The following is a 13,061-nucleotide window of genomic DNA, read 5'->3' as shown; positions in this document are numbered from 1 at the left end:
ATGAATGAACGAGACTAGATGCCCTTATTCTCCAGAGGCCCCCAGTGCCAACCCTGGCACTTGTCAGCAGTGTCCTGAGCTGTCCCCACAGGGATTCTCCAGCCTATGGATCAATGTCTCAGGCAGCAGGCCATGGACTGCTGTACCCTCAGTGGTGCCAGTCACAGCTAATCCCAGCCCCAGGCAGCGGCACTCACTGCCATTGCTTCCTCCTGCCCAGACAGTGCCTGGCGCCTGCCCTTGGGCTAAGCCACAGCATATGGGCTGCCTGGTCAGAAGACACGAGGGGCTGGCCAGGAACCTGTAGGCCAGCTCTCCATTTCCCCGAAAGACCTGTGGCCTGGCTAGGGAAGGGTCTGAGGGAGACCTGAAAGGCCAGGCTAACAGGGCTGGGGGCTGCAGAGAATTCACCCCCTCCTCAGGACCCTGCTCAGTACAGAAGTAGCTGTGGTCTGTGCCAGCCTGCCCTTTCCTCTCCCCCTTCCTTTCTCTAACACACACTGGCACAGAAGAGTTCAAGCCTCCTCCTTCCCCCTCCTCCAGTCCCAGCCCTCTCTGGCCCAGCCCCAGGCGAGCCTGGGACTCCCAAAACTCCCTGGCTGGGGGTTACATGACTCAGTTGTCTCCGGCACGTGTCTTGGCAAGGTCAGCATTTAGTTCTGTGACCGTGTGAGATGTTGCATGTGTTTGTGTAAGAGAGCGCTTGACCATGTCTGTAACTGCATCTGTGTGAGCGCCTGTCCAGGGGTGGCTGCAGGCATGGGTGTGTGTGCACATGTGAATCTGTGCCTGAGTGTGTCCTTGTTGGATCTGTGTTAGTGCCTGACAGTGGCAGACACCACGAGGGTGTGTCTGTGCGACGGCACCTGTGTGAAGCTGTGTGTGGAAGGGTCTGCATGTGCCAATGGGTGTGTCGTTCGTGTGCACTGTTAGAGAGGTGGTGTATCCCTACAAAAAGAACATGCACACACACACACACACAAGCATTTCTGCTTATTTGGACTTGTGATCTGTGGCGAGAAGTTCGGTGGGGGAAAGTATGAAACCTCAGCAGCTGCATTCTGTGGGCCTGCAGGGAAGGGGGGATGAGAGCAGGGTTGGAGGTTGGAACAGTGTGCTCCTCGGAACCCCCATGCCCTGCCAGGAAGGCTCAGGGAGGGGCTGGCTCCAGGGCCCCACAGAATTGGCTTCACCACTTCCCAGTCTTCAAAAAGGCCAGGGCACAGGAAAAGAGGACACTTCCTCCTGTCCCTGCCACCCCTGCCTCAAAAGGAACAGACTACAAAGACTATAACAGATGGGGAAAAAGGCCGAGAGAGGAGATGCCACCTTCCCAAGGTCTCAGAGAAGGACCTGGAAGCAGGGGCCCCTGAAAGTCCAGTGCCCCCTCCCCTTCACAGGACAGCCTTAGGGGTCAGCTCTGGGAAGGCGAATCCTGGGTCTCTTAGGGCCTCCCCCCAGTCACACACCACCTGGATGGTGATGCTAAAGGACAGACAGGGTCTAAAACTGGGGCCCAGGTGGCCACCTCCTCTCCCCTCACCCCTCCCGGCTCTCTAGACACAGCAGTGACTCAGGCTAGTGGCTCTTCAGCTCAAAATGGGGGCAATTTTCTAGTAACCACGAGGCAAGTAACTGTCCGGGAATGTAAGGGTCAGGGTCAGCGGGCGCTAAGGGGGGTAGTATTGTCTGTGGGCCCAACCTGTGGGGGAAGGGAAGGGGGAAACGTTAGAGGATCTCCTCCCAACGCTCCAAGAGCTCCCGTGCTTGCTCGCTGGCTCTCTCTCTGAAGGAATGTCCGGGCTTGGGATCTCCCCCCTCCTCCCTTTACCCCACAGCTCAACCTCCTCCTGTCTCCTCCCTCCTTTCCCCAAGCACATACTGAGCCGGCCTGGGTCGGGGTAACAGCAGAAGCCGGGCGCCGAGGGGCTGGGGGCCTGCAGGAAAGGAGCGCGGGGGTCGCCTCGCGTCCGAGGAGGCTCTTCCCACTGCCCCTCGGCGGGCCCTGCCGCACCACCGGAGTTTCGCCCTCTCTGCAGACCCCAAAGGCGGAATCACGGGAGGGGGGGCGGAGGGGAACCTCAGCTGGTCCTATTATCGCGCCGGGACTGTGCCCCCACCCTCAGGGACAGAGCCCAGGGCCGCTGCCCCACCAGTGCGTGCCGCGGTAGGAGTACCCCGGGAGGGGCGGAAGGAGCTGAGCTGAGCGAGCCACGAGCGGCCTGAAGGGCCGGGGCCTGCGCTCGGGCCGAGCACGTGGGGAAGACCCTCCTCCACTCCTCCCTGCCCCGGGTACGGGCTAGCGGCCCTGCGACCGTCAAGGGCCTGAGGACACCGTGGGCTGCCAGGGCCACCGGGAACCGCTAAGGGCCGTTCTCACTGCTGCCGCGGACCCTGAGCTCGGGCCCCGCGCAGCCCGGCCCAGCCCTCGGCCGCGCGCCCGGGCTCCTCGGGCCGCGTCCCCGCCGCCGCGGCCGGCTTCTCGCAGCCTCCTCCCATTGGCCAGGAGCTCTGCAGCTCCCACCAATGAGCAGGCCGGATTCCGGCGAGGGGCGGCTCCGCGCGCCTGCCTTAACCTCTTGTGGGCGGGGCTGCGCTGACGCGACGCGGGTCGGGCTTCGAAGTGTCCAGGCCCGGCGGCAGAAGCCCCGCGCCGGCGCCCGGAGGAGGTGCGGCGGGAAGGAGCGGTGCTCGGTCTGCGAGCGGGAGGGCCCGCAGACCTCTCCTCCAACGAGTGGAGGCCGCGCCGGCTGCGCATGGCGGCCGAGGAGGAGCTTATGTTGGCACGACTGTAGGAAAAAGTCTTTTACGAGGAGGGAAACAAATCGTGTTTCCTTCTCTGGCTTCCGAACCCCGTTGCTTGGAGAGGCAGCCCCAGTAGAAACCTGACCCCCTCAGAACATTGACCCGCGACCCCCTGCCGTTTGTAGGCTCCTGACACGGCACACACGGAATCCTCCTAGGTAGTCTGCGAGCTGGACTTGGTGCGTGAGCTGAAGGAAGCACTGGGTGTGGCTGAGGGGAGCCGGGCGGGGCTCGAGCGGAGGAGGCCTGAGGTCTCCAGAGTAGGCTCCCGGGGTTGAGGGGAAGGGTGGGTACAGAGGGAGAGAGAAGCCAGAGGACGGCAAGGGGAGGTGCCCCTATGCCCCTTGGTGCGGCCCCAGAGCAGCCAGCGAAAAACCCCCTCCCTCCACATAACCGATTCGCTTTGTGAACTTTCCCTCTCTGGGCCTCAGTTTCCTCATTAGCAAATGGGAGGGAGGGAAGGGAGAACCATGGGATTTAGAGGCCATCTGCCTCTAAATTGATGCTATAAACCAACTCTAACTGAGCTGCTATGATAAGCAGGCACCAGCTGGAAGTAGGGAGCTGAGGACTCTAAGGGAGCACATCCACCATCGCCACCAGAGCACACCAGAAAGCCCTGAGCAAAGACGACCGAGTGTCCTCCTCCCCACCCTGCACGCCCCTTGGCCGCCCTCCCCTTCCACTTGGCTCCCACGCTCTGGAAGGTCAACCCTACTGGCTTTGGCTGCTGTTCCCAGCAGGTGGGGGTGGGGGCCACTCACAAAAGGGGGCCAACCGAGCTCCCTCAACAGGTCTGTGAGCACCCAAAAGGGGTGCCTGAGAAGGACCTGGCACATCTGCCTGGAGCCAAGGCTTTCAGGGACTCCCACCCAGATGCAGGAAGCATCTTTCCTCTCCCAGGCCCCGGGAAGGGGCTTGGCAAACTCTTATCGCCTGAGAAGCAGCTGCTGGAGAAATACCTTCGCAGCTGACTCACCACCCTCCCTCCTTCTCCTCCCTTCCCCTCACGACTGGCCCCAAACCAGGCCTTTGAAAGACCCTGAGAGAGCAGGCTGGCTGGGCAGGGGTCCCCAGCTGGCTGACCTGGGCTCTGCAGAGGGTGCTACCAGCCCACGCCTGGCTGTGCCCTGGCCCAGTGGTTGGGGGCTTTTCACTCGTGTGAGTGGATTTTGTCTTGGGCCAGACTTTTTCTTAGGGACTTGTTCAGCTGAGGCCTTCTGACCTCCTGGTGCTGCCTCACCCCAGGTGTTGATGGACAGTTGACAAGCTAATGATTATCATGGCCCAGGTGCAGTCCAGCAGGTAAACACGACAGACCCCCTGCCCTGGAGAGCTTACAGTTTGGCAGACAGGCAGTTCTCCCCAGTGGAGGTCTGCTGCAGTTGGAAAAGGACTAGGCAGGGAAGCTTTGTGGATGCTTGCCTGCTGTGTGAGCTCAGTCTGCCTGAGCCTCAGTTCCCCTGTCTGTAAAATGCAGATATGTGTCTTGATTACTCATTGGGTAATTGTTAAATGAAGCAATGCATGTGAAAGTTAAAATCACAACAAAAATGTAAGGTGATGATGATGATGATTTCTGGCAACTGGGAAGGAAGGAGAGTGCCTAAGCCCATGAGACTTTTGAACTCAATTTGTTCTGGATTTTCTTTCTCTTTTTTTAAGATTTATTTTATTTATTTCTCTTCTCCCCTCCCCCGTTATCTGCTTTCTTGTGTCCATTCACTGTGTGTTCTTCTGTTCTTCATGTCCACATGCATTCTTGTCAGCAGTACTGGGAATCTGTGTCTTTTTGTTGTGTAATCCTGCTGCATCAGCTCTCTGTGTGTGTGGCACCACTCCTGGGTGGGCTGCGCTTTTTTCATGCTGGGCGGTTCTTCTTGCAGGGCGCACTCCTTGCGTGGGGCTCCCCTACACGGGGAGCACCCCTGTGTGGCATGGCACTCCTTGTGTACAGCAGCACTGCACATGGGCCAGCTTACCACATGGGCCAGGAGGCCCTACGTTTGAACCCTGGACCCTGTACGGTAGGCGGATGCTCTATCAGTTGAGCCACATCTGCTACCCTGTTTTGGATTTTCTGATCGCACTTTGTTTGCAGGGGAGGATCGAGCCATCCCCTCTCCACCCCACCATTCATTCCAGAGCTCACTCAGGCCTGGGGTTAGGTTTTAGGAACCATGATTTTCATGATAATAATGGCTAACAATTTTTGAGCATTCGCTGCTTACTAGGCACTGTTCTAAGTGTTTTGTATATATTTACTTTGTTTATTCTCACAATCCCATGAGGTGAGCATTCAGCACCAATAAATATTTGAGCCTCATGGCAACCCTGTGAGGTCGGAACTATTACTCTCCCCCCTCACATTACAGATGAGGAAACTGAGGTACAGAGAGGTTGAGTAACTTAGCAATTGGGGGAGCAGGTCAGTCTGACTCAAGAGCTGGTACTTCTCCTGCTCTATGCAACGGGTGCTCTTGTGACCCTGAACCTCTCAGCCTTCTCCACAGGCTGGAGGCCACTCTGCCCATCCCTTCTGGACTAATATTCCAGGCCAGAAAGGACCAACAATTCCCTCCTAGACCTTGAATCAAATTCCCCAGAAACCAATCCTTAATCACCCACCTGATGGGCTCCAAGGCCCCAAACAGGCCTCCCCACCAACAAATTCATTCATTCATTCAAGACATAACAAGCAAACATTATTTCCTCACATATGTATAATTCTTTGAAGAGAAAATACAATACCTTACAAGCACCTACTATGTGTTGGCTCCTGGGACATTTTATTAATAAGAGTTAACATTTGCTGAGTAATTATTATGTTAGAAACTATTCTAAGTACTTTACTTATTTAATTTACTAAATATTAATTTCTCTAATCCTCACAATAGTCCTAGCAGGTAAGCACTATTATCACCCCACTGCCAAGAGGAGGAACAAAATACACAGAGGTTAATTTTCCCAAGATTACAAAGTCCAAGATCTTTCTGACTTTTTTTATTCTGAGAAATCTATTTTACATCATTACCAAGTATACACATACACATACTAATGGGGGTAAAAATTTCACAAGACAATAATTGACTTTGCTTTGTGCAGTACACTCAGATATTTCTTACTCTATTTTGTTCTATTTTCTTTTTTCTTAAATTCTGGTCATGACCCACTAAATTGATTTCACAACCCACTAATGAGTCATCATCCACAGTTGGAACAGCACTGAGTCACAGCTAGAGGTATCAAGGCCAGGATTTGAACTCAAGCAGTACGGTTCCAAAGCCTGAATGTTTTGTTATGAATAATGGCTTGGAAAAGGGAGATACCAGATGTGAGGACAGGTTGGGACTGTGCAATGAGGCGGGTGGAGGCCTTGATAATCCCACTGCCCTGCATCACTCCCCACAATGCGGCAAAAGATAATACAAAAGTAACTGGTATTGCCTTTGGAATGCAAACTTGCTGGCATAGACATTCAGTTATTCTTTTACTTAGTCTTTATATCAGCCCTATGAAGGAGCAGCAGGGCTGCCTGAGAAACTGATTTGGGCAGGTTAAATAATTTGTCACAGAGCCAGGACTAGAACCCTGTGTCCTATTGCCTGGTTGCAGGGCTTCTTTCACCCCGTCCACAGCTCACCCTTCTGGGGAAAGAGGGTGATGATAGAGACACAGTGGAGATAATGGTGGGGGTGATAGTGGTGGTGATAGTGGAGGAGACGATGGTGGTGGTAGAGGCGGTGGTGGCGGTGGTACTGGAGGTTGTAGCATGGTGGTAGTAGTGGTGATGGAGGTAAGGAGGAAGATCACGTGATGGTGGTGTGGTGGTAGTAGGGCTGGCGTTGGTGCTGGGAGTCATCACAGAATGCCGGTGGTGAGGTGATAGCAAGGTAATGGTCCTGACCGTGGTAATGGAAGTGGCTGAAATCATAATAGTTGGTACTGGTGATGCCGATAGTGGGAGAGGGGTGATGATGGCGACGGTGATATTAATGGTGGTGGGAACAGTAGTGGGAGGTTTCAGGACAGTGGTGGTGTTGGCAGGAGTAGTGGCAGCGGGCGGCAGCATCTGCACCCATTTCCCAAGCATCCTTTCCCTTCCTCCTTCTCTAGCACTTTCCTGAGCACCTGGACCACTTTGCGGAGAACATGGAGGACTTCTCTAATGACCTGTTCAGCAGTTTCTTTGATGACCCTGTGCTGGACGAGAAGAGCCCTCTCCTGGACATGGAACTGGACTCCCCCACTCCGGGCATCCAGGCCGAGCACAGCTACTCGCTGAGCGGGGACTCAGCGCCTCAGAGCCCCCTCATGCCCATCAAGATGGAGGACACCACCCAAGGTAAGGGATGGGAAGGGCCCGGAACCGTGCAAGCCCAGAAGGTCTAGGAGGGGAGAGAGCTTCCAGAACGGGCAGCTGCCGGCCCGGACTCTAAGATGAGCCACCCGCAAACCCTTCTTCTATGGTTTTAGAGGTGCTACTCCCTGGCTTTCTGTTTTCCCTCAAAACGAACTCAAATGGGCTCTTCTCAAAGGCATGAGACCAGATGACTTAGTTCAGTGGTTCTCAAAGTGTGGTCCCTAGACCAGCAGTGCCAGCAGGAATGTATTAGAAAAGCACCTTCTCGGGTTCCAGCCCAGACCTAAAGAATCAGAAACCTGCAAGTGGAGCCTTCTAAGCCATTCTGATGCACACTCAGGATGAAGACTCGCTGACTTAGAGGAAGCAGCTGGGGTGATAAAAAATAAATATGAACAGGCTACGAAGAGCCTAGACCCTGACCACCAGCTCACTGTCATGCCCTCCAACATGCTAGCGGGGAGAGATTCCTGCAACCTGCTTTTATTCCTGAGGCGGGGTTTCTGCAAAGCTCCCCTCCCCTCCACGCCGCCCCCCCCCCTCCCCCGTAAAGCCAAGGGCACTCTGAATCCTTCCTCTCAGGTCATCAGCACTGGAGAACTCCAGACTGTGCCCCACCCAGAAATGGTCTCTTTCCCCACATCCAGCTGTCCTGGCTCCACTGTTTTGGGCTGGGTGCTCATGGGCAAGTCTCTTACCCTCTCCGCACATCAGTTTCTTCACTTCCAAAGGGGAATAGCAATAAACAATTTGATAGCACTTTCCAGCTGACAAAGTGCCTCCAGGTTAATCTCATTTATTTCTCAAAACTGACATCTGAAGTCAGAGTCACTTTCATCATTGTGCCCATTTGACCTGTAAGGAAAATGCAACTGCAGGGTTGCTGAGTTGTCTAGGCCACGCACACAGTCAAAAGCAGAGCAGGAACTTGGGGCAAGCCCCTTGATTCTAAACCTCGCCCCCTTGCCACCACTTCATTTGCCAGTCCCAAGGGGCAGCTGGGTTTGGAATTAAACAGTCTTTGGCAGGCATCCTGGTGCCTCCACTTGCTACTGTGTGATCTTGGGCAAGTCAGTTAGTCTCTCTGGGCCCCTGTTTCCTCAATCATAAAATGAAGGTAATATGTACCATGAGAGTTCTGGTCAAGTTTAAAAATGATATGTGTAAACAGGGGTAGAGGATGTAGCTCAAGTGGTTGAGCGCCTGCTTCCCATGTACAAGGTCCTGGTTCCGTCCTTGGTACCTCCTTAAAAAAAAAAAAAAAAGATAGATGTAAAGTACCCGGCTCAGTGCCTGGCACCTTTATCTCAATGGTCAGCATTTGCCTTCACTGAGCACATAAGAGCCCTATGGCCAAAGCAATGACCAGGGTTCTTCTTGCTTTTCCTTCCAGAAGACAATGATCTTGAGCACGTGTCTTAATTTTTGCCCCTCTAAAACAGGGAGAACGAAGGTGCCTGCCCCATCGGCTTGCTGGCAGGAGGCAACAAGTGAACGCGTGGGCTGCTTCTGAGGGCTTTTGAGCCTCTCCAGGGACAGACACAGGCCTTTGTGCCACCCCCCGGGGAGGGCAGGGCCACTCTCTGAAGCTTTAAGTGGCCCCAGGGCCTGTGGCTGCTGAGGCCTCCGCTTCCACCCACTCACGGGTGCAGCCAAGCCTGGGGAGGCCACTTTGATGAGGCCTCAGGCCCCAGTCTGGGAAGGGCAGGGTGTGGGGTGGACTCCCTCCCATGGCAGGTTCTCGATCCACCCCTGCTGGGCCAGCCTAGCTACTCCAAGGCTGCCTCAAGTCTATTTTTAAAGCAATTTGTCTGTGGGGCCTTTGCCGGGGGTAGCTTCCCGGAGGCCAGCGGCCTGGCCCTGTAATTTGGGAAGTTGGTGGGTGTTCCTGGAGCCCAGGGCTGGGTCATCTAGGCTCCCAACGGGATGGGGCCTGGCCTCCGAGATGGGATCGGACAGCTACTGACCCTTCTCCCCACCCACAGTGGCCCCGAAGCCTGGAGTCCCCGCCAGGTCTCCTCCTGTGTGCCAGCTCCCCACCCCCTGCTCACCGGGTCACGTCTTGCACTGCCCTCTGGTGCCAGGTGCTGAGCCACCATGAGCAGGGCTGCCTTTGGGTAGAGGACGGTAGGCACCACCAGGAGAAAGGGCAATGCCTGCCAGCCCCTGGCCTATGGCCCAGGTGAGGCCAGGAGGCCCACCAGGTGGGCAGGAGGCGACTCTGCCATGGGAAACCTGAGTATCACCCCTCACTCCTGCCCCCTCCACCCCCACAGCCCACAGCCCCCCAAGTCAATAGGTTCCGGTGAGTCTTCCTCCTAAATTTGTCTCCCCACCACTACCTCTATTCAGGCCCCATCTTCTCTCCCCTGGGCTGTTTCAACAGCCTCCCGCAGGTGTCCCTGCCTCCCTCTTGCCTGCCATTCTCGTCTCCATGACAGGCAGAGTGATCTTTCTCAAAATTACTAACCTGAGCCTGCTTAATACTCTTCAGAGGACCTCCATCGCCTTTAGGATCAAGTCACAACTTCTAGCCCAGCCCACGAGACCGTGCCACCCCGCTGGCCACTTTGATGCCATCTTCCATTTCCCATTCCATTCCCGCTGCACTAAACTGCCGTGATTCTCTCTTGCTCCCCAGCACCCAGCCCAGTGCTCAGCATGTGTTTACTGAATAACAGTAACGGTATTAACAGTAGCTTCCATTATTGAGCTTTTACTTCTTGCCAGGTACCATGTTAAGGTTTTTTCCTGCATTGTAATCCTCACAACCTCCCTATCAGAAAGCTCCTGTTCCTTTCCCTATCTTACGATGAGGAAGCTAAGGCTCAGAGAGGTTGAACAACTTGCTTTAAGGTCACACAGCCAGTCGGGAGGGGTCCAGTCTTTGAGCAAGTCCACTCTGTGAGCTGCTGAATGAAGAGGATGTCCCCACCAGCCCCAGCCCAGCCCCCCTCCCGCCTCATGAATGTCCCACCTTGCCCTGTCCTGCTCACCTCCTGGCATACCCTGGCATCTCTCCTCGGTCCCGTCCAAAACAACCCCCAGAGTTCAGGAGGCAGGTGAGCCCTCGCTCTGGGAGTCCCCTGAGCCTGGGTCCCGTCCCCTTCCCGCAGACGTGGAGCATGGCGCATGGGCCCTGGGGCACACTCTGTGCTCCGTCATGGTGAAGCAGGAGCAGAGTCCAGAGCTGCCCATGGACCCTCTGGCCGCCACCTCAGCAATGGCTGCCGCCGCTGCCATGGCCGCCACGCCGCTGCTGGGCCTCAGCCCCTTGTCCAGGCTGCCCGGACCCCACCAGGTGAGCCGAGGAGGGAGGGAGCGCGGGGTCTGCAGTGGGAAGAGGGGCCCAAGCCCTGCTACCTGCAGCTCTGTGGACAGGGGGCCGTGTGAACCTCAGAGCTGGGCGGGACTCCCAGCCGGGCCCCTGCCCACCCTCTGGCTGCCCCTTTACCGCCCCAGAATGAGCACCAATCTCACCACCCCTGGAATGAATGGAGACCCTCGTTGTGTGCAGAAGGAAAGCTTGTGGGAAACCAGGCTGGGCGGAGCATCAGGGGCCAGGTCCAGAGTCTCAGAGGAGACAGCACAGGACATTTACTTTTCTCGCAGCATTGGGGTTTTAGGAAATACCAAAAAAAATGGGATTTCCAAAAATTGTGTTGTATTTCAATTGTTTTCACTTAGGAAATTAATATTTTTAACCACACTGCCAAGCCTAGCCTGCCCCTCCCCACCCGCCCCATGAGTGTATGGACAGTGGCATTCAACTATAAATCCAAACTTGACATCTAAAGATCCTTCCGGGAAAGTGAGGCCCAGATCCCTGGCCCCTGGGAGTGGCCCTATCTGGGTCCCAGCTCAGCTCCTTTCTTGTGCTCTGAGCATGTTGCATTCTCTCTTTCTTCCTCAGTTTCCTTCTCTGTGAAATGGGAACATGCACCACCTCCAAGGTGCTTCTAGGCTGATTTTACAATAGGAGGGCCATATTGAAATCCCTAGAGTTGGGGTTTGGCTGGCCCTTCCCTCTGCTGGCCACATGGCTCCCTTGATCAAACTGGCCAAAGGCCCCTCCCTGCCCTGCCTCTGACCTAATGATCAAGGGTTGGCAGGAGTTCTGAGGTCCTCTCCAAGGCTGGCTCAGCCAACCCTCGAGCTTTGCCAAAGCAGGAAGGGAATGCGTGACTGCGCAGCAGCAGCTGCTAGGGTGCTGGAGGCTAAGCATATGCCTCAGATAAGGAAACTGAGGCCCGGGGAATGAAGTGATGTGCCCAAAATCACAGTCAGAAAGGATCCAAGCTCAGCCTGCCAGACCTCAAAGCCTGCACTTTTCCCACTCTAGTGAGGTCACAGCAGCCTGGTGGAAAGCGCAGGAACCAGGTGCTGGCCCTTTCAGTTATTAGCTGCATGATGCCACAAGTGCCGTCACAGGTGTGCATCCCACTGCCCTCATCTGTCACCCGAGCACAGAGCTGGGATATAGACCAGGAGTCCCCAAGGTCCTGCCAACTCGAACCTTCTGTGATTCTTACACATCTGCCTAAATCCGGGATTTTGTTGTCCCACCCACAGTACCTTGACCTCTCTCTGCTGGCTGTAGACCCGGAGGGGAGAGATGGTCCTGAAACCCAGAACCTAACACAGTGCCTTCCTCAAAAAGAACACCGCTTTCACGAGTGTCCACAGTCATATGTGTGACATCACACATGGTCTTGAAGACCATTACAGAACAATCTGGGACCTAAAGAAATAGAAATGCATGTTTGTTAAAAGTGTAACTCTGATTCCGTCCATTCCTTGCTTTAAGCCCTGTAGGGGTTCCTAGTTGCTCCACACTCCTTGGTCTGTAATCAACCCCTGCCCAAGTCCCTCCAGTTTCGTTTCAACCATTCCACCACCCCAACGCACACCCCCACATGCTAGGTACACTGAACACTTGCAGTTTCCAGGCCAACCTATGCTCTTTTTGCCCTCTGTGCCTTTGCATATGCTTTTCCCTCTGCTTGAATGCTTTTCCTCTCACTCACCTCCTGCCCCATTCTTCACCTGCAATACTCCTATTTTCACTTCAGGACTCATTTCAAACTTCACCTGCCCAGGAAGCTTTCTCTGAGCCCCCAACCAGTTAATGCCTCCTTCTTCTTACTATTGTCACCATTCTCATCCTCACGGCCACCCACATACCAAGGCCTGTCCATCCCCCATGAGTAGATACCCTGATCTCAGAAGCCAAGGAAGTCCTCCTTCTCTGAGCTTTAAGTCTCCAACTCTGCTAACCTGGCCACCGTTCTCTTCTCTTAGGCATGAGTTGGTTTCTCCAAGCCTGATAACTTGCCTCTGCTCCCTCCAGGCCATGCCCAGAGCCCCGCGCCCAGCCACCTTGCCCTGTGCCCTGTGCACTGTGAAGGGCACGCCACCAACCTCGGGGAGGGAGGAGGTGGGAAGGCATGGTGGGGACAGCCCCAGGGAACAGCTGATGGAGCTGGCCCTGTCTCTTCCTCAGGCCCCGGGAGAGATGACACAGCTGCCAGTGATCAAAGCAGAGCCCCAGGAGGTGAATCAGTTCCTCAAAGTGTCACCAGGTAAGCGGGTCCAGGGAGGGGCTCCTTTCCTCTCCAGTCTTGGGCAAACAGCGTGTCTACTTCCTTAGGCCAGTCCCTCCTTCCCCTCTACACCCCTTCCTTCCCAGAATATCATCTCACCCCCCACCACCACTCTCCAATCATCCCTGTCCCCTCCTCCTTCCAGTCCCCTTCTCAGCCAAGCGACAACTGTCATAATTATTACCAGCACCCAGCACCGTCCTGCCTCTTTGCTAATCCCACTCCCATCTGGCCAAAGCCCCCTCCATAGCCAGCCGGCCAGCAAGAGTCCATTGGGGGTCTCCCTATCT

General features: G+C 55.3%; 1 protein-coding gene across 2 annotated transcripts in view; it reads left to right on the top strand.

Moving 5' to 3' along the window:
* Positions 1–13,061, top strand: part of CREB3L1 (cAMP responsive element binding protein 3 like 1) — a 34,443-nt gene that overhangs the window by 12,498 nt on the left and 8,884 nt on the right. For both annotated transcript variants that reach the window (XM_004457903.5, XM_071218063.1), the window contains exons 2-4: positions 6,922–7,150; positions 10,285–10,469; positions 12,672–12,750. In XM_004457903.5, the coding sequence (XP_004457960.2) occupies positions 6,922–7,150; positions 10,285–10,469; positions 12,672–12,750 (493 nt within the window). The remainder of the gene's footprint in view (positions 1–6,921; positions 7,151–10,284; positions 10,470–12,671; positions 12,751–13,061) is intronic.

The sequence above is a fragment of the Dasypus novemcinctus genome, chromosome 10 (genome assembly GCF_030445035.2).
Source record: "Dasypus novemcinctus isolate mDasNov1 chromosome 10, mDasNov1.1.hap2, whole genome shotgun sequence".
In the NCBI taxonomy this organism is placed as follows: domain Eukaryota; kingdom Metazoa; phylum Chordata; class Mammalia; order Cingulata; family Dasypodidae; genus Dasypus; species Dasypus novemcinctus.
The sequence above is the reverse complement of the archived record's forward strand: the minus strand, read 5'-3'. Positions and strand labels throughout refer to the sequence as shown.